The sequence below is a fragment of the Rhineura floridana genome, chromosome 16 (genome assembly GCF_030035675.1).
Source record: "Rhineura floridana isolate rRhiFlo1 chromosome 16, rRhiFlo1.hap2, whole genome shotgun sequence".
In the NCBI taxonomy this organism is placed as follows: Eukaryota; Metazoa; Chordata; class Lepidosauria; order Squamata; family Rhineuridae; genus Rhineura; species Rhineura floridana.
The window spans coordinates 1254404-1279487 of NC_084495.1; the positions used below are offsets into that span (position 1 = coordinate 1254404).

Here is a 25084-nt window from a genome sequence, read left to right on the forward strand (position 1 = left end):
TCCATTCTACGGTGGCACTATTCCTTGCCTAGCCAATTTTCCTGAGGGCTGTGGCAAAACTAGGCATGCCTTTGCCTTTTTTTGGGACCCAGCACTAGGGGCGGCACTGAGGCGCCCTGGGAACCACTTGGGGTTCTTGGCAGACTTCCCAGGTGATGTGCGTCGGTTTTGTCTGTTTGCTTCAAACGGAAGGAAATGATGATTCCTCCCTCCAGATGCATGCTGAGCTTCTGTGCTGGTGATGCCCTCATTTCCCAGCACCCAGAGCCCAGCATTTTGTTGCAGTGGAACAGGGTTGCCTAATGGATGGAGCCTCTTGGCTGCCGAGCAGGTGCATGACAAGCAGAGATCAGCAAGTGAATGTGCCCCTCCCCCCTGCTGATCTGGGCCACCCTCCTGAGTGGCATCACTAGCATGAAGGTTTCAAAAGGGCTGGTTTTGTACAATTGATGGCCCTTGGCAAATAAACAAAGACTTTGGCACTGCTGCAGGAAGGGGGGAGCGAATCTGGCACTCCTTCCTGTGCACCTGTGTGGCCTTCACCTCCTGCTGCCCTGCCTTGCCCCAGCCCAGGAAGTTCCAATGGTGCCCAAGTAGCTCCGCCCCACCGTGGGGACCACTACAGCTGGGGGGGTGGCCCTCTTCAAAACAAAGATTTCCTTGTGCTTGTGCAAATGCCTCCAACGCAGTTGGGGAAAGAGTTTGGGATGTCGGGCAAGGCAGGGGTTCTTCACCACTCCTCTTCCAGCTCTCCCCCAGCTGGGACTCCAGCACTAAGTGGCCCTCTCCTCCTGCCACCACTCCCTCTCCCAAAGGAGGCTTTGCAAGCAGGGAGGTCACTATCAGGCCAATGTGAGACAGAGTTGGGGCATAACATTTAGCACCATGCACAGAATGGAGTCTATCGGGATGACAAAGTCCCATTCCATTGATTTCCACAGAAAGGCCACCTGCCTGATCAAGCTGTTTCTGAACAAGAACAAGCCTGAATGGGCTACCATTTTGAATTTTTAATGATCCAAACTCCCTCCATGTAGAAAATGAGGTGTCAAGGAGAAAAAGGTCCCTATTAGCATAGCCTGCTATTGGAAGTGCTAGTTTTCTATGTTCAGGGTGATGGGGGGGGCGAGGAGCAATGAAATAGAATTTTGGGAAATGGTCATCCCAGTGTACATCCACACAATGTGTCCAATATTTGTTTGCCAAAGGCAGAATCAGAGCGGATGCCAAGAGCCATTGGGAGGAAGGGGTGGGGAGGGGGCCATTATACAAGGAACATTTTCCAGACTTCGCCCTCACCATTACACACAGGGCAAATGCAGCACAAGCGAAACCCACATTACACTTACAGCAGATAAAGGCATTCTCAGGATTCTACTGCAGGAACCTTCACATTCCCCCTTCTGAATTAAAACTGGAGCTACAATTTACTTGTAGACACAAAAAGCTTTAATTCTTTTAGAGTAAAGGAAATTACCTGAGATACTGGGGGACAATAATGCATAGCATACCCTTTTTAATGGGGGGGGGAAGGAGCAATTTGGATTGAGAATGTGGCACTGGGAGAGAGGCAATTCCCCCCCATCCTATTTTCTTGATTTAAATCCTCCTCCGGTGGCTGCAGGTATATCTATATGAACTGCAGGTATATCTATATGGAACTAGCGGATGTACTCTAGGAACCTCTTGCCATCATCTTTGAGAAATCCTGGAGAACGGGAGAGGTGCCGGAGGATTGGAGGATTGGAGACGGGCAAACGTTATCCCGCTCTTTAAAAAGGGTACAAGAGAAGATCTGGGGAATTACAGGCCGGTCAGTCTGACTTCAATACCGGGAAAGATATTAGAACGGAAAATAAAAGAGTCCATTGGCAACTATCTAGATGACAATGCTATGATTAGAAGGAGCCAGCATGGGTTTGTCAAGAAAAATCCTGTCAAACTAATCTCATCTCTTTTTTTGATCGGGTCACTAGCTTAGTAGATGGTGGAAATGCTGTAGATGTCATCTATCTAGATTTCAGCAAAGCGTTTCACAAAGTCCCCCACGACCTTTTGATTAGCAAACTCATCAAATGTGGACTAGATGGAAATACTGTCAGGTGGATTCACAACTGGTTGGAAAACCGTACTCAAAGAGTGGTCGTCGGTGGCTCTGCTTCAGACTGGAAGGAGGTTTCGAGTGGAGTGCCACAGGGTTCTGTCCTGGGGCCGATACTCTTCAACATTTTTATCAATGACTTAGACGATGGGGTGGAGGGAAGCCTTATGAAGTTTGCGGATGATTTGAAACTGGGAGGGATAGCTAACACAATAGAAGACAGGAATAAAATCCAAAGGGACCTGGATAGGCTAGAAAATTGGGCTGAAATTAATAAAATGACATTCAATAAAGACAAATGCAGGATTCTGCATTTAGGCCACAAAAACAAAATGCACAGGTACAGGATGGGAAATACCCAGCTTAGCAGTAGTGCGTGTGAGAAGGACCTTGGAATTGTAGTGGATCGCAAGTTGAACATGACCCAGCAGTGTGATGCTGTGGAAAAAAGGCAAATGGGGTTTTGGGCTGCATAAACAGAGCCATAGTTTCCAGGTCGAGGGAAGTAATAGTCCCACTATATTCTGCATTGGTCAGGCCTCATCTGGAATACTGCGTTCAGTTCTGGGCGCCTCATTTTAAGAAAGATATAGACAAGTTAGAGCGGGTTCAGAAGAGGGCGACGAGGATGATAGCTGGTATGGAGAACAAGTCTTATGAGGAAAGGTTGAAGGAACTTGGCATGTTCAGTCTGGTGAAGAGAAGGCTGAGGGGTGACATGATTGCACTCTTTAAGTACCTGAAGGGCTGTCACATAGAGGAGGGTACAGATTTGTTCTCTGCTGCCCCAGAGGGTAGGACTAGGTCTAATGGTTTTAAGTTGCAGGAGTGTAGATTCAGATTGGACATTAGAAGAAACTTCTTGACAGTAAGGGCAGTTCGGCAATGGAACCGACTGCCTAGGGAGGCGGTGGGATCCCCTTCGCTGGATGTCTTCAAGCAGAGGCTGGACAGCTATCTGCGGGAGATGCTCTAGCTGTGGATTTCCTGCTGTGAGCAGGGGGTTGGACTCGATGGCCTACAAGGCCCCTTCCAACTCTATGATTCTGTGATAGTTGTAGACATTCCACGGTGGTGCAAATAGCAGCCTGGGGGTGTGGGGAGGAAGGGAAGGCAGATCAGAAGAATGGAGCAACGGCTGCTCTGATGCCTTCTTGGGTCTATTTTGTTTTTTTACTAAGACCCCAAGATCCACCAACCAGTGCCAAGTACAAAAGAAATACTACTAGAACAAGGCTAGCCTTCTTCATTTCAGCAGCCCAAGTTAATTGGAGACAGTCAATTCGTTGTTCTGGTCTTAAAAATTAGGAGTTAGAAATCCTTTCCAATCCACTACAAATCACCCAGAAATCTACCAGTAGATCCCAAACTACTTCCTACCCACCCCTGAGCTAGTCCTACAATTGTGGATCTGCAGCCTAACCACAATTATTTTTTCTTTCTCAATCTAGATGTCAAAGACAGGTGGAAGAACTTTTAACCAGGTCTCAACAATGGATGACTTTTCAGTAATACACTCATTGCAAAGAACACTCATGCAAGCCATCTAGGAGTGTCCTAATGGGACACTCCTGGAAAACATTTGTTTCCCAGCTTATAAGCATCTCTGGCATGCTGAACATTTTTTAACCTCTGGCAGTCAACAAATGTATGAATAGTACAAACTGGTAGTTTGGAGGTATGGAGAATCTCCATGCAGGCAACTTGGTCCGGATAAAGCATGGAAACCTCCTACAAGGTTTCATTTCTTTGATGGTGCATTTTCATGTTTGAGGAAACAACTGTGACATCAGAGTGGCCTTCTCCAAATCCAACTCCAGCACGCTTTAGGAGTTTGTTGGTATATGTGTTTCTCTCTCTTTGTGCACCAAGGTCAACAGATTTCTAAATCAGAATCTGCCTAAGCAGATTCAGCGAGATTTTGACCAAGATTAATAGCCCTCTTTCCATGTGTGTGGTCACCCCCCTTTCCCCCATCTCTTACTTACAGGCTGCACAGAGTCCAGGAGCTTGGTGAGCTGGTAGAAACGTCGAGAGCAGGATGTGGGATTTTTCCTCTTGCAAGCAATAATACGATCGAGTTCCTTGATGTAGTTCATCCGAAGTTCATCAAAGAACTTCTGATTCTTCAGGCCATCCACTGGAACTGGTGCCCAGAGAGAGAAAGAGGAACAATGATAAATGTAGAGACAAAGAAGGGAGAGGGAAGGGGAACAGCAACAAGAGAACAAATGAATTGACAGACATGAATGCACACATGACTATATGGCCCTCTCCCTTCAGTGAAAGGCAGAGAATAATCTCTGGCTTCTACGTTAAGTTCAGGCACAATTCTCATGATTGCAAATCTCCTCCCTTTTGGGATGATGATAATAACCCATGCTTTTTTGGTAAAAATGTGGTGCTGGTACTCATATTTAAAAGTATCATGGGTCCCAGATCAAAATGGCTGGCATGGGCAGCAAATAAAGAGGCGCTGGTACTCTGTACCATTGAGTACTGTCGCAAAAATGCCATAACAACAACTACTACTACTACTGCTGCTACTTAATAAAACACTTTGTGCATGCGTAAGATGCAGCTTTTAGAGAAAAGGCTGCCAAGTCTGCTCTGCAGCAATCTTCTACTATGCAATCATCTACTATGCATCTCTTTTTCTGAAAGAAAGAGAAACAAGAAAGGAAGAGGCTCTTAAGAAAACACTGCTTACTAATACTGAAGAGGAGCAGAGCTTTCATGCAGAGAAATTCTTGGGGAGTAATTTGAAGCCATCCAAACTCTTGAGACAGATGCCGCATCCTGACACACTGGCTGTACATTCTGGATTTGTGCATCCGGTACCTAGGAGGAGGAGATTATAAGCAAATGCCAGCAGGACAGTTAAAACAGAAAGATCAAATAGGTAGACAATTCTTTCTTTCTTTAAAAGAAAGATTTTACATACACCCCAGAGCTGCAAACTGTCTGGAAATTTATCCATGTTGCAATCTTAATGGCACCCTGTCCTGGAAACAAGGAAGGAGAATGTTCCAAAATGGGAGGATCTTGTGAAATTCTAAGGTGCTTGTGACCTCCGTGATGTCTCTGGGAAAACCTCACTCCCAAGTATTTGCAATAATTAAGCAAGGCAAGGGAGCTATTTGGTGCAAGCCATCAGAAGAGGGCGCTGCAAGCACGTGGTGATGCAATCTCTCAATCCCCACATGGGTGAATCTCTGACTGTCCCAACCCTCCCCCCCTTCCATCCTATTCAAAGACCCCAGAAGCCCCACAAAGCCCCACAGGAAGGCCATCTGGTTGTGGTCACAGACACCAGTTGGCAAGGAGGTGTTGAGGCTGCTCTGCTAATACTCCACGCCAGTCAATTAATATCAAAGGCACTGTTTCACTGTCGTGCACCACACAGTGCCTCTTGTTCAAGCCACCATTTATCCCTGCTGGGCTTATTGTTCACTGAGCGGCATGCAGATTTTCTGCATAATTTATTCACCAGGTTAAGTGGAAAGCTGAGTGAGGAGGGAGGGCCCGAAAGATACAGAGATGCAGTTCTAGTCAGACAGAGGATTCAGAGGGTTAGGGGTGGGGATTAGGCATGACAGGCAAAAGTCTTGAAGTGCCCAAGGCCTGGGACTCTCTGCTCCTTTGTTGCTTCTGCCAGAACTCCCTATCTGACGAGCCTCTTCTATGTGAAACCTTTAGAAGGGCATCCAACACAGCACTTGTATGTTAGCATGTCTCCGGAGTGAGCTATTACATATTTTCCAACAAGGGTTCTGCATGGCAGCTGGACAGGGCAGGTAGGAGCTGCTTCAAGACCTGTAGGGCAGGGAAAGTCAAGCAGGGGGGGCATCTTATGCAGTTTCTTATTTCATGCCATTTTCAAAAGTAATTTTCTAGAGCTGTGCATGCCCAGTCCTAAAACAAACAAAGGACATCAAGGGGTTTCCACGACTAGCAGAAACAAATAATGTAAAGTCAGCAAGTATGTTTAATCCATATAAGTCAGATGAGTCGCAGAATTCCACATCTCAGGGACCTACCCCTCAGACCCCTCCCTTCCTCCCTGGGTTTTACACGCGTGGTACTCAGTGCCACGATTTCACTGAACATAGCATGATCACGAAACATATCTGGTCTTGGGGCTATGAGTCCCTTTGGCTGTAATCCAAGACAGCCAGGAAATGGGTAGGTAGGAAGCAACTGTACAGCCCAGAAGCATTTTTGCCCACATGCCCTCTTGACCTCTGACCCTCCTGGCATACAAATCTAGCAGAGGTTTGACTGGTTGGGTCATTGTGTGGCCTTGAAAGAGGCAGTGTGGTGGTCACTCCTACAGAAGCCTCCCCTGGGCCCCTTGGATTGGAATAACTATCAACTAGTCGTGAATACCCCCTTCTTGGAGAGAAGTGGCTGGGCAGCTGCAGGCATTTTTGGACGACACGGATTATCTAGAGATCCATTCCAATCTGTGTTCAGGCCTGGCCATGGGACTGAGCCAGCCTTGGTTGCCCTGAGGGATGACTTGTACAGAGAGTGCGACCTTCCTCCTGCTTCTTGATCTCTTGCCCACGTTACCCTCCTGGACCGGCTCTATGGGATGAGAACTGGGGGCACTGTATTACTGGGGTTCTGGTACTACCTAAGGGATTGACTCCAGAGAGTTGCGTTGGAACAGTACTTTTCAGCTCCCTGCTGGTTATGCTGTAGGGTACTGCAGGGCACTATTTTCTCCCCAATGCTATTTAATATCATATGAAGATGCTGGGAGGAGTCATTAGGAGTTTTGGGGCAAGGTGCCCTTAGTATGCTGATGGCGCTCCTCTCTATTTCTCCATAATATCTGAATCAGGAGAGGCTATGTGGGCCCTGGACCAGTGCCTGGATACAGCTGTGGGATGGATGAAGGAAAACACGTTGCCTTTGAATTTTCATAAGACTGAGGCCCAGTGGGTGAATGGTCTCTGTGTCTGAGAAATTGGTCAATTGCCTGCCCTGGATGGGGTTGCACTTCCCCTGGAGGAGTCGGCAGCGCTTCTGGGTCCAGCTCTGTCACTAGAGGCCCAGACAGCCTCAGTGACTAGAAGCACCTTTTCTCAGCTCTGCCTGGAAAGACAGCTACGACCATTCCTGGACTGGGATGGCATGGCCATGGGGACTTCAGGACTGGATTACTGTAATGAAACTGCAGCTCGTGCAGAATGCTGCAGCCAGATTGCTGACAGGGGGGAGATCTGCACTGGTTGCCGTTTTGTTACTGGGCCAAGTTCAAGGTGTTATTACTGGTATATAAAGTCCTTAACAGCTTGGGACCAGTTTACTTGTGGGACTGCCTTACTTCATAAGCACCCACTTGAGCACTTCACTCTGTGGAACTGTCACTCTCAGAGCACCACATAATACTTGCTCTGTACTTGTAAAAAAAAGTTTCTTTTCGAGTGGCAGCACCTACTCTTTGGAACTCCTTGCCTGTTGACATCAGGCAGGCACCCTCACTGTATTCTTTTTGGTACCTACTTAAAACAGTTTCTGTTTAGGCAAGCCTATCCAGACACATAGACGATGTGGTGGTTTAATCTCTTTTTCTATTAAATGTTTTAATTACCTGTTTTTAACTGTTTTTATTGATAATTGAAATGTTTATTGTAAACAGCTTAGAGGTTTTCTTACAATTAAGCAGTATATACATTTCTCCTATCCTATATTGGCCTAAGAATAGCATCATTTGCGGGAAGAGGTGACAATGCATACATCCAGCCCAGTCCAGCAACATCTGTAGGGGCATAAGTTGTAATTGTTGCTTTTTTAATAATGTTGTAATTGCTGTTTTTTTTAATAATGATATTTGTTATTTAAGTTTTGTAAATTGTATTGCCTTTATTGATGTGTTTTTATGCTTGCGCCTATTTTTTTGTAAGCCGCCTTCAGGGCTTTTGGCCAAAAGGTGGGGTAGAAATAAACTTTAATAAATAAATGAATGAATGAATGAATGAATAAATAAATAATAATAATAATGATGATGATGATGATGATGATGATGTCACTTGGCCACTGACAGATGACAGACTCTTCACTGTTTGGGCAGCAACAGATTAAAACACAGTGGAATTTAGGTCTATCAGTATATATTATGCATGAGAATGGAATTAAATCTCCATGCATAGTCAGTATACTTCTCAGGACCAAATGCTGGGGACAAACCGCATCAGGCAGCCATCACCCTCCTGTCCTCTTTGTGCGTCTGCAGAAGCATCTGGCTGGCCACTACTGGAGGCAAAACACTGGGCTAGACACACTGCTGGTAGTTCACATCTTCTTGTTGGTAAAATGCCTAATGCCGGTCGGTGGGAGATCTGTGCGGAAGGACGGGCCATAGCAGAGCATCATGGTTAGCATGTGGAAGGTCCTACGTTTAGTCCCCAGCACTGCTGGTACGGCTGAGATTCTTGCTGCCTGTCAGTATAGACAAGACTGATCTAGATGGACCAAAAGTCTGGCTTCATATAAGGCACAGAATCATAGAGTCGGAAGGGGTCTTTAAGGTCATCAAGTCTAGCCCCCTGCTCAATGCAGGAATCGAGCTTAAAGCATACCCGATAGGGGGCTCTCCAGCCGCCTCTGGAAGGCCTCCAGTGTTAGACAGCCCACCATCTCCCGAGGTCATTGGTTCCATTGTTCTACCGCTCTAACAGTTGGGAGGTTTTTCCTGATGTCCAGTCGAAATCTGGCTTCCTGCAGCTTGAGCCCATTATTCCGTGTCCTGCACTCTGGGACAATTGAGAAGAGATCCTGCCCTCTCCTCTGTGTGACAACCTTTCATGTACTTGAAGAGTGCTATCATATCTCCCTCCAGTCTTCTCTTCTCCATGTCTCTCCTCACAGGGCTTTGTTTCTACTCCCCTGATTATCCTTGTTGCCCTCCTCTGAACCTGTTCTAGTTCGTCTGCATCCTTCTTAAAGGGAGGTGTCCAGAATTGGACACAGTACTCAAGATGAGGCCTAACCAGTGCTGAATAGAGGGGAACCAATACTCCACGCAATTTGGAGACTATACTTCTCTTAATTTAGCCTAAGATAGCATTTGCCTTTTTTGCAGCCACAGTGGACTGTTGGCTCATATTCAGCTTGTGATCAACAACAATCCCAAGATCCTTCTTGCATGTAGTATTGCTAAGCCAAGCAGTTCCCCATATTTTCAAGGTTTGTCTATATAGTGCAGGGGTGGGGAATCACAGGTCCGGGACCAAAAGTGGCTCGGCAGGCTCTGTCTGGCCCTTGGAACTCTCTCCCCAGGTAACACCCCACACCAGCCCAACTTTGCACATCTGTTAATGCTGGCATTGCACCTTGCTTGCCTGGACAAGGACAGAGAGGCCGTGTGTGTGTGGACACTTGCTCCTGTACAAAGGTGACATTTAAGAGCACAAGAAGAAGAGTCTTGCTGCTGGATCCAGCCAAAGGGGCCCATGGAATCCAGCACCCTGTTCTCATGGTGGCCACCCCGTTGCACCAAGGGGAAGATGCCCACAAGCAGGACCTGAGCACAGGAGCACTCTCCCCTACTGCAGTTTCCGGCAAATGGTATTTAGAGGCAGTGGCCTCCAACTGTGGAGTCAGAACATATCCATCCTGGCTAGTAGCCCCTGACAGCCTTATCCTCTATGAATCTGTCTAATCTTATTTTAAGGCCATCCAGGTTGGAGGCCAGCACTACCACTTGAAGGAGCAAATTGTTTAGCTTAACTGTGCTGTCTGAAGAAGGACTTTCTTTCGTCTGTCTTCCAAAAATTTGCTTCATTCTAAGTTACTGGGTTCTAGCGTTATGAGGGAGAAAAAAGCCACACAGAATTTTATATGTCTCTATACTGCCACCGTATTCACCTTTTCCCCCACACTAAATAGCCCCAGACATTGTGGCCTTTCCTTGTGGGGGACTGCTTCACCCTCAACCATTTTGGCCTCCCTTGTCTGAACCTTTTCCAGTTCTGCAGTGGTCTTTCTGAGGTGAGGCGACATGTACTGCATGCACACAGTATTCCAAACAAGACTGCACCATAGATTTGCATAAATGCGTTATAGAAATCTTTGGTGTCGTGGTGATCAGGGCCCTTCCTCCCTTGACTTTACCCCCAATTATAGTGCTTTACTTTCCCCCATAGGGGTGAACAGCATCCATTCACTTGCACAGAAGAAAGTCACAGGGTCCACCCAGGGAAGAAGCAGCTGGTCCCTGCCGCTGGTGGAACACCCGATTGAAGCCTGAGGCCTGATCCTGTCTGCACAGCCTAGTCCTGGGTCACACAGGAGCATACTGGAATACCAGCAACTGGCCTTCTATATGCCGACGGATAATGCCTCAGTGTTTAGAAGTCTGCCAGCATCACTAACCCAAGTGGAGGGCAATCTGTTTCAGAGAAAGCAGCAGAGGCAGCCTTCTGGGAAGTAGCCGTCAATGTTTTTGGCGGGGTCAAGGCTGCCCAAAGTAGCTGCTGTGGCACCACAAGGGTGTTATTCATCCAGGGCTGATGCCACTGTTGGCGAACTCTCAGCTATGCGGCTGAGAAGGCCTGCTTTCATGAGTGGCTTTGCACAAGTCTCACTGTAGCTCTCACAGGGCTCCGTGTAGCACCCAAGCTGCTCAAGAGATGACAGGCTCATGCAACTTCTGTTTGGGCAGCTGCTGGAAGATTTCTAGACAGGCAGATCACAAAGATGTGCATGAAGGAGCCAGAGAGAGAGAAAAGGCCAAGACAGAGGCAGGTGAACAACAGAGATAAGGAATTATCAGAATTAACATCATGTTCCAAAACATGTCTCAGAAAAGCCCCTGGAGGCACAGCACAGGGCTGCTCCCCACCAAATTCATGCCATAAAGATGCTATCCTTAGTTTGGCTCATTAATACCTAACTAATTTAGTTTAATTTAATATACAGTAGGGTGGGGAACTGTATCTGCCTGGCAGGCCAGATTACCTCCCCCACTCCTTGCAGATGAGGTTTGGCAGGTGGGCGGAGCCATCCACCTGTCATCACAATGATTTTGGTCAGGTAAGAGCAGCTAAAAACGGCAGCTAGTTAAAAACAAAGATAAATTAGAAATGCAGATTAAACCACCAATATGGCCATCAATGGAGGGGGTAGATGAGCCTCCTCTGATAGGGAGTTTTAAAGTCTGGGTGCAGCCACTGAGAAGGCCCGTTCCCACGTTCTCATGAAATGCACATCAGCTGTTAGTGGGACAAAGAAAAGGGTCCCTCTGAAATATCTCAACACCTGGGCAGGCTCATATGGGTAGAAGGCAGTCCTTCAGATCGGCTGGCTCACAGGTCACCACCAGCACTTTGCATTGTGGCTAGAAATGGACTGGCAGTCAGTGTAGCTCTTGTAGCCTTGGTGTCCTTACAACTAGTCCTGGTCAATACATTTTTGTACAGTCTTCAGAGGCAGCCACACACACCATATTACAGTAGTCCAAATGAGATGTAACTACGGCATGTGTCACCATGGTCTGATCTGACACCTCTAGGAATGGGTGTCAGATAAGCTAAAGCACTCTTGGTCACTGTTGAAACCTGGGCATCCTGGTGTGGGAAAGAATCCAGAAGTAGTACACACACCCATCTTGCAAACCTAATTTTTCAAGTGGAGCATTACTCTATCCAAGGCCGGCTGAACTCCAGTTCCCTGATCTGCCTTTTTACTAGAGATGGATGGATCAAGCTGTTTCTGGTTTATGCCAATTTTGCATGTGTTTATTCATAAATCAATTCCATCCCATTTTCACATTAAACTGCATTTTTTTAAAAAAAAATTGGTATGAAAACCTGTATTTAAATTCTTATTGAAATACATACATAAATACTGTACATTTTATCACAAAATACATATTTAAATATTATTTTACACATTTCTAAAATATTTAATCCCAAAATACACATTTATAATGCATTTTGCTAAGATTTATGAGGTGGGAACTAGATTATAAGTGTAAAACCCAAAGAATAATTCGGTTCCAATCCATGAATTCTTCTGGGAGCTCCAAATTAGGTCAGTTCACTTAAAAATATAGACCAAATGGACATCTCCTACTTGCTGCTGATCAAGAGCAGCTCTGGGTAAGTTTCAGTTTATTTGCGCTCACACAAATAAAGCGAGAGAGATTGAAGATTGCCTGTGTGGGCCTGTTCTCTTATTCCAGTAACAGTATGTATTTATTAGCTGTGGGCAGTCAAGATCTAAGGGACAAATCTACCCCACCCCCAAAAACGACAACAAAAGCCTCCCATAGCTCTTCCGCCTCGGTTCTAGTTCTAATTTCCAGAACCCTTTTGAGTGTGGAAAAAGCCCTATGAGGTGAGCTTTCCAGCAGGTTTTTTTTTGTTCTCTCAGTTTCTCATTCTTCTTCAGTATTTTAGTGCAAATTTCTCCTAAAGATACATCTTTGTACACAGTTTTGACTAAGGTACATTTTTGCAAGCAATTTCTTCTAATATACTGCATTTCTGTATTTTACTTTCACGAATCTATTCATTTTTATGCACACTTTCCTCTAATATATGCACTTTTGTAAATATTGGGTGGTTGGAAAACTGCATTGCAAAATTTGGATAAATATAAATTTCAAAGGATGGCAGTGTTTCAGTTCTCATATCCATACCTGCGAGTCATCAGACTAAGTCAACATATGGTAGGATGTACATCAAAGGATGCACATGTATGCATGTGTAAACCAGGCCTTAGTCATGGTAGTGAAAGACCTTGCACCTTAGGATGAAAAACAGGACCAGCATTCCCATCTAAATGGAAAAGCTTGTGATATATACAGTAATACCTCGCATTAACGTACTCAATGGGACCAGAGCAAGTAAGTAAACCGAAAATGTCCTTATAGTGAAGCACTACCTTTTAAAACTTTTTTTTACCTTTCCTTCATGCGGAGCCTCAAAGCCCCGCGCTAAAGCCTCTGCTGCTGCACTGCCGCGCCTCTCAGCTGATTGTGATCAGGCCTCCCAGCTGATTTGCGGTGGCGCGATCGCGTCTATTTCCACCCCGCTCTCTAAAGCCTCTGCTGTTGCGCTGTCACACCTCTCAGCTGATTGCGATCGCGCCTCCCAGCTGATTTGCGGTGGCGTGATCGCGTCTATTTCCACCCCGCTCTCTAAAGCCTCTGCTGCTGCGCTGTCATGCCTCTCAGCTGATTGCGATCGCACCTCCCAGCTGATTTGCGGTGGCGCGATCCTGTCTATTTCCACCCCCACGCACTAAAGCCTCTGCTGTTGCGCTGTCACACCTCTCAGCTGATTGTGATCGCGCCTCCCAGCTGATTTGCGGTGGCGTGATCGCATCTATTTCCACCCCGCTCTCTAAAGCCTCTGCTGCTGCGCTGTCATGCCTCTCAGCTGATTGCGATCGCACCTCCCAGCTGATTCGCGGTGGCGCGATCGCGTCTATTTCCACCCCCGCTCTCTAAAGCCTCTGCTGCTGCGCTGCGTTTCTGGAGAAATACAGGCATATACGTTATAGTGAGGCTACGTTAAGTGAAGCAACGTTAAGCGGGGTATGCCTGTACAAGCTTTCGTTCAGGGTTAACTTAAAGCTGATACTGTGCAAAAAAATTATCCCACTTTTAAAAAACTTCATCATTCATCAATGAACGAAAAAGAAATTATCACGTGGAGAGAAACATTCTGTGTCATTCTCAAGGGTGAAGTGCAGGGTGTTTTTGTTGTTGTTGCACTTACTTTTCAAGAGGCCTGTGAGTGCCTGTGAGTGCCCCTTATTTCTTTCTACACATTCCTTCATCGGTGGCCTGCGCTTTGTAGCCTTCCCAGGTGCCTGCACTTCAGTCAAAGCCCAGGGGAAGACATCATGAGGTAACTCCTCCCATGGGATGCTTTCAGATAAGAAAGTGCAGGCAACCAGGGAGGCTGCAGAGTGCTGGAGAAATGTTTGCTGGAAAGAAACACACACACACATTGTCCACCTTGGAATGAGAAGGTAAGCTCAAAACCCGCACCTACAAACATTCTTAACTACTCTGAGAATGAGGCATAAAAATGGAGACCTCTTTTGCAGGGAAAGAAAATTTTCACGAAACTGGAGGGCAGATTTTGTCAAGGCACTACTTAAAATCAAATGAATAAGCTTTATGCAACCAATATTATTCAATTTCACATGTCATCTAACAAGAACCATGTGAAGAACAACAGGGAGCCGCAATGAAAACAGAACTTACTCGTTGAAAACCAAGTCTGGAGCAAAGTAAAGCATCCGAGAGTTCACATTGGTGAATGATCTCCATCCCATTGCAAAAATCATCAGGCCCATCCAGGAGTACTGAATTATTGCCATTTGGTCATCCACGTGCAAGTTACGGAACCCTGTGGGAGAAACGGGGCACAGGTGAGAGGTCAGGCTGGATGCAAAGCAGGCTGCCCTTCTTTCATATGACAGCGCCATTGACATCTCCAGATGGGAGAAACTGGTCAGTCAGGCTGACCATTTAAACCTCAGCAGCCCCATTATGTTCTGGGGTGTTAATTTTTTTTTAAAACTAGTAGGAGAGTGAGAGAGAGAATTCAGAAAAAAGGATAACAAGTTAAGCACAGTATGAAACACAGTTTTGTTAGTTATGTCTATTATTATTACATACATTTATTTTCTACTAATACTGCAGAACTCAACCAGAAGCATGATTCACATAATCTGCTATTCTGAGCTTCCTGTTTTCTCTAGGCTTCAACATATGTGTGAATCTTATTCAATGTGAGGAGGTGACAGTCTTATGTCAAGAACCCTTCAGTAGGTCCTGGCTATGCAGGTCGCAAATGTTGCTTCACTCAAGTAGAAAGATGGGTTGAGAGGCTTATGGGGCGTGACAGTACCTAGACTGAAATAAGTCACATATCCGTTGTACTCAAAAGCGCAGCCTACTATTCAACAATATATTGGTAATTTTGCTTGCTAGTCCTCCAGTAGTTGTAGCCTTCTTTCATTCTAGAATTTGTCTTTCATTTTGAACTCTTTAGCCAACTGTTGAAGTATTTAGTTCATAATTACAGCTGCTCAATTTAAGTTTCTGCTTCTTGTCATAGAAGCTGTCATTTTTTCACACTGAATGCAAATCATGCATCCTGCTGCCAGTTGCAAGTGTGTGTCACAGATCCCCCACAGATCATAGAATCATAGAGCTGGAAGGGGCCTTGTAGGCCATCGAGTCCAACCCCCTGCTCATAGCAGGAAATCCACAGCTAGAGCATCTCCCGCAGATAGCTGTCCAGCCTCTGCTCGAAGACATCCAGCGAAGGGGATCCCACCACCTCCCTAGGCAGTCGGTTCCATTGCCGAACTGCCCTTACTGTCAAGAAGTTCCTTCTAATGTCCAATCTGAATCTACGCTCCTGCAACTTAAAACCATTAGACCTAGTCCTACCCTCTGGGGCAGCAGAGAACAAATCTGTACCCTCCTCTATGTGACAGCCCTTCAGGTACTTAAAGAGTGCAATCATGTCACCCCTCAGCCTTCTCTTCACCAGACTGAACATGCCAAGTTCCTTTAACCTTTCCTCATAAGACTTGTTCTCCATACTGGCTATCATCCTCGTCGCCCTCTTCTGAACCCGCTCCAACTTGTCTATATGTTTCTTAAAATGAGGCACCCAGAACTGAACGCAGTATTCCAGATGAGGCCTGACAAATGCAGAATATACTGGGACTATTACTTCCCTCAACCTGGAAACTATAGCTCTGTTTATGGAGCCCAAAACCGTGTTTGCCTTTTTTGCCGCAGCATCACACTGCTGGGTCATGTTCAACTTGCGATTCACTACAATTCCAAGGTTCTTCTCACACGCACTACTGCTAAGCCGGGTATTTCCCATCCTGTACCTGTGCATTTTGTTTTTGTGGCCTAAATGCAGAATCCTGCATTTGTCTTTATTGAATTTCATTTTATTAATTTCAGCCCAATTTTCTAGTCTATCCCGGTCCCTTTGGATTTTATTCCTGTCTTCCATTGTGTTAGCTATCCCTCCCAGTTTTGTATCATCCGCAAACTTCATAAGGCTTCCCTCTACCCCGTCATCTAAGTCATTGATAAAAATGTTGAAGAGTATCGGCCCCAGGACAGAACCCTGTGGCACTCCACTCGAAACCTCCTTCCAGTCTGAAGCAGAGCCACCGACGACCACTCTTTGAGTACGGTTTTCCAACCAGTTGTGAATCCACCTGACAGTATTTCCATCTAGTCTGCATTTGACCAGTTTGCTAATCAACAGGTCGTGGGGGACTTTGTCAAACGCTTTGCTGAAATCTAGATAGATGACATCTACAGCATTTCCACCATCTACTAAGCTAGTGACCCGATCAAAAAAAGAGATGAGACTAGTTTGACAGGATTTTTTCTTGACAAACCCATGCTGGCTCCTTCTAATCATAGCATTGTCATCTAGATAGTTGCCAATGGACTCTTTTGTTATCCGTTCTAATATCTTTCCCGGTATTGAAGTCAGACTGACTGGCCTGTAATTCCCCGGATCTTCTTTTTTACCCTTTTTAAAGAGCGGGACAATGCTAGCCCATCTCCAATCCTCCGGCACCTCTCCCGTTCTCCAGGATTTCTCAAAGATGATGGCCAGATATTTTGGTTTAGTGTTTGAGCCCTGTTGTATATGCTAAGTAGCGCTGAAATGATCAGTTGCAGAAAACTGACTATTGCCAACACCTGCAAATGTCAAATCTATGATCTTCAACAATCATGAATCATGTGACCCTCAGCTTTTGAAGACATGAAGACTGAGTTCTGAGGTAAAAATACAGAGAGGAGAAATGTATTTGTATGTTTTTATTTTGTACGTCGCCCAGAGTGGCTGGACAGCCAGCCAGATGGGCGACTAATAAATTTAATAAATAAAAATTAAATAAAAATAAATGTGTTGTCCTAAAGATGCAGGATCAAAGACACAAAGATCCTTCCATTCTTTAAAACATGCATATACAGTATTGTGGCAGGATTTTCAGGGTATGCACTCACAAATTCCAACATCAATTCCCTTCACCCCAGATCTAGCCTGAGCTGAAAGAGACTAAAGAATTCTCTCTCCTCAACCTCTGCTTGGTATTGCTTGATAGAGAAACACAAGGAGATATAAATACACTAAAAATATAGAAAACTTCATAATTTAAGCTGGGCACCATGAACAATATTTAAATTGGAAAAGCACCAAACTGCTATTTGGAGCAAAGAAAGAACGCACACAAAAGGCCTTTGTGATGTATCCAGTGAAGCTGACGTGTTGAAGAATTCTCTCTACCATAGTTTAATCTCTTGAAAAGGAAGAGGTCTTTTCGAAAGGACATGAAAAAGAGGTAGTAAATAAGTTTTGTGTGGAAAAGAATAAATGTGTAAGCCAGGGACCAATCTTTTTGGGCCCATTTGCAGCCCAGAGGAACTGTTATGGGCACACCACTACCCTGCAAACAAGCACACACAACCTATTCCATTGGCTACAACAGGAGGCTTCTTTCAAGTCCAGTCTCAGTGAGGTTCAGGTGGGGAGAGAGGACCCTGTGAGCCCCTGGGAAGGCCATGAGCACCATATTGGCAACCCCTGGTGTAAAGCAATGTCAGTAGAACATATCTGATAGAAAATCCAGCTGCTTTCCAAATGTGAGATATTCATATTCTATTTGCATGTCCAAGTAAGTTCACCTGGCAGGTCATTTATCCCCATCTGAACTGTAGAGCCTTTTTGCACATTTGGTAATATAATGCATCTTTACAATCAGAAGTTGGTTGAGAGAGATAACAGTAGAAGAAACCTCCTTAACAGAGCAATCATATGTACACCTAACTCAAATGTAAATTCCACTGAATTTCAATGGGGCTCTACTCTGAATTAAGAGTGTATAGGTCTGCAGCGATAGCTGCCCTTCTGTGAATCAGCATCCCTTCACCTCCGCCACATTTAGCTTTTAACAGTGATGTGGGGTGGAAAAGTGTAAATACAAGTAAAAAACATGCAAAATTAGATTACTCTCGAGGGTATCAGAAAATTTTCCGATGTAAGCTGAACTTTTTCTGTTTTTGGATAACCCACACCATTGTTTTTAAAGCTAATTACGTCATCTTCTCTGCACTCAGCATTGCCAAAAGAGATATGAAGGCGATATGCAACAGGCCTTCATACAGGTGTTGTAAAGATGAAGCTACATCAACTGCTGCTGGTAAAGCGCTAGGGAACAAATTTTCATATAACATAACATTCCAGAATTTCTTAGTGAAGGAAGTTCGGAGCAATCTCAGGGCACCTATTATTTTGGGGGGGCACCAATGTCTTTTTTTGGGAGAGGGGCAGAAAGACTGTTTAGGAAACAGTTTTATATGAAAGGACAGGTTGTTTCCCTCAACTGTAGTGTTTCTAGTGGTTATCTATGCAGTCACACATATGGCAAACCTTGCACCTGTCCAAAGCACACTCAGGACATTCTAGAGCAGGGGCAGGCAACGTGGTGCCCTCCAGATGTTGTTGTTGTTATTGTTATTGTTATTATTATAGTTTATTTATACCCCCCCTTATGGCCAAAAGGCCCTCAAGGGCGCTTACAAGAAAAACACAAATATAAAAATACATCAATAAAACAATACAATTTACAAAAATTAAATAACAAATAACATTATTAAACAATAAACTTAAACAATAAGCGATCAAACACTAAAGACGTATTTTAAAAAAAATCTTAAAAACAATTACACTACAGATGCAGACTGGGATAAAATAGTTGACCCAAGCAGGTCAACTTCCTTCAGCTCAGAACTGCTTCCATCATCATCATCACCACCACACTGTTTTTAATGTTGCTGGGCTTCAACTCTGATCAGCCCCAGCCAGGCAGGAGAACGGTCACGGATGGTGGGAGTTGGAGTCCAGCAAATATCTAGAAGGTCCCTGCCCCCAGGTCAAGTGGGCATGCTGAAAAGAATGGACTACACCTTCCCACACAGATAGCCACTAAAACAGCCTAGATTTTTATTTGAGAATGTTTTGAAGATGCTTTGTACAGGTGCAGGTTTCCCCATGTGAGTGGCCTACTTGCACACAGACCACAAAGAAGTATTTCATTTTTTGGAGACACACGGATATCATTCATCTGATGAGCTCTGCACTAATCTTCAAATAGCCCTTCTGTTAAAAGATCATGTATGTCAAGCCACATGTGACAGCACAAACTGTGCTTGTTGCATTCTACAGGCCAGTAAGCACATGGCATCTTCTTTGTTTGCCATGTCCGAAAGTGCATACCTTGTTCTCACACCCAACAGCCATAAATCTCCATGCACAAAATATCAGTCTGATTTTGATTGCCTGATGTAAGCTGTATGGAATGTCAAGGTTTTAAGCAATCATTGGTCACCAACCAGGAATATTCTTTTCTGTAATTTCTTCTTCGGTAGCAAATATGTCCACATATGAGGCAAACCATGCTGGGAACGGGTGACATTGTATGTGTTGTGTCATCTCAGTGTTTCTGTCTGTAAATGAATTCCTCTGATGATATAATAATACTTACCCTTTATATAGTGGCTTAATGCATTCAAAGTGCTTCACCTGTAATGTAAGTGAGCATTAATATCCCCAAAACACAGATGCTGAGAGAGTGAGAGCTACCTAAATGAGTTTACAGGAGAGGATTTTACATATTTGTTATGTCACAGCATGTGCATTTACACATCAATCCATGATGAGCAGCAGTAAGGTTTCCCCAGCAGTAAGTTTACTGAATTCAGAAGTACCCAGAATTAACAATGAACTTTGCATTTCTTGCTGCCCTGGGCTCCTGCTGGGAGGAAGGGCGGGATATAAATCAAATAATAAATAAATAAATAAATAAATAAAATTTCTGATCTTATAAATCCTGGCCTGGCTCAGTTCTGAAGAAGTACAGACCCCCAAAGTCCCTTTTTAGCTCAATTTGTTTCTAACAGCTTCAGCCTCCACCTCTTCAGTTATGAGGCTAAAAATGCTAAGGGTACATTCTCCAGAAGACCTACTTGGGAGTAAGCCACACTGTAACTTATTTCCCAGTAAACATGCAAAGGATCACAGTATAATTGTCACATTTAAGCTGCATATCACCCTAATGGTACACAGGTGGAAAAAGCAGTTAATAGATACTTGGCACCTAACACACTTTTTTACTCAGTTTTCCCACTTGAATTTCAAGACATAATTAAATGTTTCACCTGCTCCCTAATAACAAAACCTCTGTTAGTATCTTTGTAGTAGTTATTAAATAATGCTCATTAGCAATTGTTGGGTTTTTGGGAAGTATTCAAGTAGTACCATTTCTGTGATTAATATTTTCAGCATATTATATAAAGTCTTGTATATTTCAGCCTTAATCCTCACATATACTTCTTCAAAGATGCAACCCTGCACCTGCCTACTTGGACTAAGCCTCACTGAAATCAATTGGACTTACATGCACTGCTAACAAATTATACAGCCATGAGAGTGGCTGCGTACAATAGTCAGCGTGGTTTTCTCGCATTCCGCAATGTTAAATTTAAAATACCCCCATGCCATCCTGATGCTTCCCATAAGCTCATTTCAAAACAAAACCTTACAATGATGAAGGTTGTATAGTAAATTTAGTGGTTGTTGGTTTGGGTTATGATTTGAGTTGTGATTTGAGTTGAAATATTCGTGTTCGTTTAAAGTTTTTGTGTAAAATTATGTCTAATAAGCATTAATCTAATAATACCTAAACTCCAGGGATCCGTTGTGAGCCGCACCGTGGATACCGGTAGTAAACAATATGGGAAGACATCTCCACCAGGCTCAGTCTAGTAGACGTTTGACGTTGCACACGCCTGCGTGCAGGGGGGCCTGAGATCTCAGAGAAAAAAAAAGAGAACCAGCCGCCAGGACGTGCGGGGTAGCTATGAGTATGAGGAGACGGGTAATGAATCCAGTAACCAGAGGCCTCTTAAAAGGTGGGGAGTGGTGATTGAGGGTATTTATGTCCCTGACCTAACAACCAGAGGCCTCTTAAAAGGTGATATGGGTTGCAACGTATGTTTATGGACGTGACACTGGGGGTGGTATGCGTAACATTCAAGGATTGGTTATTTCTCTGGGTGTGCTAGATTATGACACAATACGCTATCTTTTATAGGTATTCAGACGTTCGAGATTAGAGACGCTTCGACTTTATGGGCTCAGACTAGAGGCGGGATGGGGTCCTGGCTAAGCGTGTTATGGTGATGTCCAGCCAAATGTTAATGAAGGATTGTTTAATATTTGAGAATATTCCTGCTGATGATCAGTAATGTACAATATACCATAATCGATCTTAAGTAAGGTTGGTGTTGATAGTACTGTTTATTATTCGTATGGTAAAGCCTTGTTAGTAAGATAGACTATTATGTTGTTACACGCACTTATGTCTTTCAAGAATATTCATGGTTTGAAGGTTGTTATGGTTATTATACATAGTATGTCTTAGAGAATTATGGTATATATTATAATAATATTAATGGTAGAAAACATATAATGGTTATTATACATAATATGTCCTGAACTCAGAAATGCTTGCTTAACAACCCTGTCAATTTTCATGGCGATACACAAAACAGTCGGAGAGAATCGAGAGTTCAAAGTCTAAAAAGAGAGAAAAAAACCTCAGAGCCCCTTTGGACTTTTTTCTCTGAGAGTTCTCATAATCTGTTGAAATTCATTAAAAATCAACCATGTTCACAGAGTACCTGTAATCCTAACCCTGCCCTTGCCCCATACTCTGCCCTTCATCGTCTGCACTTTAAAAGTTTAAAAAATGCCTAGCCGATTTTCAATTAATTTCACTTCACTTTCACTTTATTTGCAGAGCCATAGGCCATCTCACAAGTCCAACACACATTCCGTTTTAAAATAATCAAAAAACCAGTTAATATTAAAAGGCCAAAACAGTCCATTTGAAATTAAGAAAAAGTAATACAGTTCACAATAAGGGATCATTATAAACTAAAAACAGCTCTGAAGGGCCATATAGGGCTTGACCATGATCATATAAAAGGGCCTTATCGAGATTACTGTTACCACGTAGAGCCTCCAAAGGTGTCAGTTTGATATATAATTTGCTCGTAGTTTTTGAGCTGCCAGGGCAAATAAGGACACTCTATTCGTAATATAGGCTTCTACGTCAGACATCAGGTAACATATATCACAATCTGAGACCAGGTATTGACTTGCCAGCAAGCCCTTCAAATACTTTGCTCGAGGATTCAAGTAAATAGGACAAGACAACAGATAATGGGGAAGATCCTCCACCTCCAATGTTCCGCATATGGCATCCCATGGCATCCCAGAAAGATGACCTTCCCTTACCGCATTTGGCATGGTATAGAAGCAAAGCGCCGTAAATGCCAGCCTAAGAATTACAGGGATAGACAGAGTCAAATATGCTGCTCTGGCGTGATCAAGTTTAAAAAGCCAGTACCAGAGAGTAGCTCTAGAGTTAATCAAAGTCAGTCTGTCTAAATAGGCACAATGTCGGTAGATAGCATCACATAGCTTTGTTTTATTAGCTAGAAGGGAAGGATCCTGAGGCGATATATGATAAACTTGGAGTAGGTTGTCTGTTCTTATACTCCATAGCCTAACACCAGCAGCCTGATCAAAACAGAGATTTAAAAATATTTTGGCAGGTGATTCTTTTATGGATCTCCGAAAATTAACAAGAATATTATGTATATGGGCTCTAAGCGGGGGAAGCCCCACTTCTGCTCGAAGCGACGCAGCTGGAGTACCAGGGGGTAATGCCAGAAGTCTTCTCAAGAAGTTATTTTGAATAACCTCCAGGCTAGCAGTACAGATTTCATCCCAGTCCCATACTGCTGCTCTATATGTAATCTGGGGGATAACCTTACACTGGAAGATTTTTAAAGCGGGCTCAATTAGGTTACCACCCACCGTACGATAAAATTTAAGGATAGCCCCGCAAGTTCTTGCTGCTAATGCTTTGGTCATTTCTAAATGCTTTTTCCAAGAAAGTGTATCAGAAAAATGTACTCCCAGATATTTCAAGGATTGACATTGTTCAAGTTGGTGCTCAACTATTGCCCATTTGGACTTGACATACCTTTTACCAAATACCAGCACTTTTGTCTTCTCATAGTTAATCTGTAACTTTTCCTTAATACAATAGTCCTCAAGTTTTCATAAAATTCTCCGTAAACCGATACGAGTAATAGAAAGTAATATCATATCGTCTGCATATAAAAGAATAGAGATTTTCCTACTTCCAATGGAGGGCGAAAAAAATTCTGGGCCAGATAGTTCAGAAACAATGCCATTAAGGTAAAGGTTAAAAAGCAGGGGAGCCAAAAGGCAACCCTGCTTTACCGCTTTATCTACCGCAATAGGATCCATTAAGGAGCCAGAGGTTCCCACCCTCACACGCACGGTTGTATTGGCATGCAGTGCCTTTAACAGAGATAGGAGGCGCCTATCGATAGATATTAGAGCTGGCCAATTTATTCCACAGAAGATTCCTATCTATGGAATCAAAAGCAGCTGCCAAATCAACAAATGCGACATATAGATGTTTGGTAGGCCCAGCAATACGTTGTCTGGCCAAATAGTAAAGGGTCAAGCAATGGTCAATAGGGCTCAAGCCTTTTCTAAACCTTGCTTGCTCCGGAAAAATAATTTGGTTTTCAGCTTCCCAATCTTCCAACTTATGGAGGAGGTACTTACTATAAAGCTTAGAGGCTACATTTAGGAGGCTGATTGGGCGGTAATTATTGGGATCCTGCCTGTCACCTTTTTATAAATAGGGACGACTATGCTTTGCCACCAATCCTCAGGGATAATGCCCGAACCATTAATCTGTGAAAAAAGCTTAGCTAAAATAGGGGCCCACCAGTCCAGGAAATGTTTGTAGATTTCAGGAGGCAACATATTCTCACTGGGGGCCTTACCAATTCTGAGCGAGGTGATGAGAGACTTAATTTGAGTTGGCATAACTGAAGGCCAATGAGGCGTGGACATTACTTCGAGGTCAAAGGATGCTGCAAAAGAGACTAACAGTGGTGTGTAGAGCCTACTGAAATGAGAATGCCAGGCTAACGCTGATATCTGGCCTATAATTAGGTGCCTAGTTGCGCCCATATCGGCCGCAACAAGGTCCCAAAACTGGTGTTCTTTTCTTTCTACCACCGTCATGCCTAATCGTCGCCATTGGGATTCTGCAAAAGCAACCTTTTTTTGTTTCAAAAGGTGCTTGTATGAGGTTCTCAGATCCACGAAAAAACCGTGGGAATAATTCTCCACGTAGCTAGCTGTCAGATGAAGGTAGCGTGTCAGCTTTCTCTTGGCGGACTTACAATCTTGGTCAAACCAGGTATTACCAGAACACCTGTTGGCCATAAGATGTCTTTTCTGGACCAATCTAGGTTTTAAATAGGACAGAATGGTCTGGTAGGCTTTCAAAGGGTCCACCTCAGAGTTCAAAACCCCTTGTCGAAGGGTTTTGAGGGTATTACCCTCAAAAAGATTTACTATAGAGAGGGACAGATTAGTAGACCAACGTACTCTCTGTTCCGCAACTACTGATCCCTCCATAGGCAGCAAGAATTGAGAGAAAGTCGAAAACGGAAGGCTCAGATTTAACAGGAGAGGAAAGTGGTCACTTTCCATCCTGTTATCAACAGCAAATCCAAGGACATCTGATAACATAACTATGGAATGTCTATAAATAGATTTTTTGTCAATAATGCTCCTCCTAAACCGCTATGTACTATTCATCCACGCACTAAAACTACGTCTCATAACCATTTGATTTCTGTATTTTCTGATGCCCCGCTAATTGACTTGTCCGCTAATACAATTTGTCAGGGGCCGCCAGTCATAATAGACCCGCCATACGAATTAGCGATACAACCACAAGAACAACTTAATTCCTTTACTCCAGAAGAGTTGCAACTTA

At 44.0% G+C, this 25084-nt stretch overlaps 1 protein-coding gene across 1 annotated transcript in view; it reads right to left on the bottom strand.

Annotated features, from left to right (window-relative positions):
• AR (androgen receptor) overlaps positions 1 to 25084 on the bottom strand; it is a 267275-nt gene that overhangs the window by 6549 nt on the left and 235642 nt on the right. Inside the window, exons 5-7 of the mRNA XM_061598960.1 lie at positions 14334 to 14478; positions 4812 to 4942; positions 4090 to 4247 (exon numbers count right to left, since the gene is read on the bottom strand). Of these exons, the coding sequence (XP_061454944.1) occupies positions 4090 to 4247; positions 4812 to 4942; positions 14334 to 14478 (434 nt within the window). The remainder of the gene's footprint in view (positions 1 to 4089; positions 4248 to 4811; positions 4943 to 14333; positions 14479 to 25084) is intronic.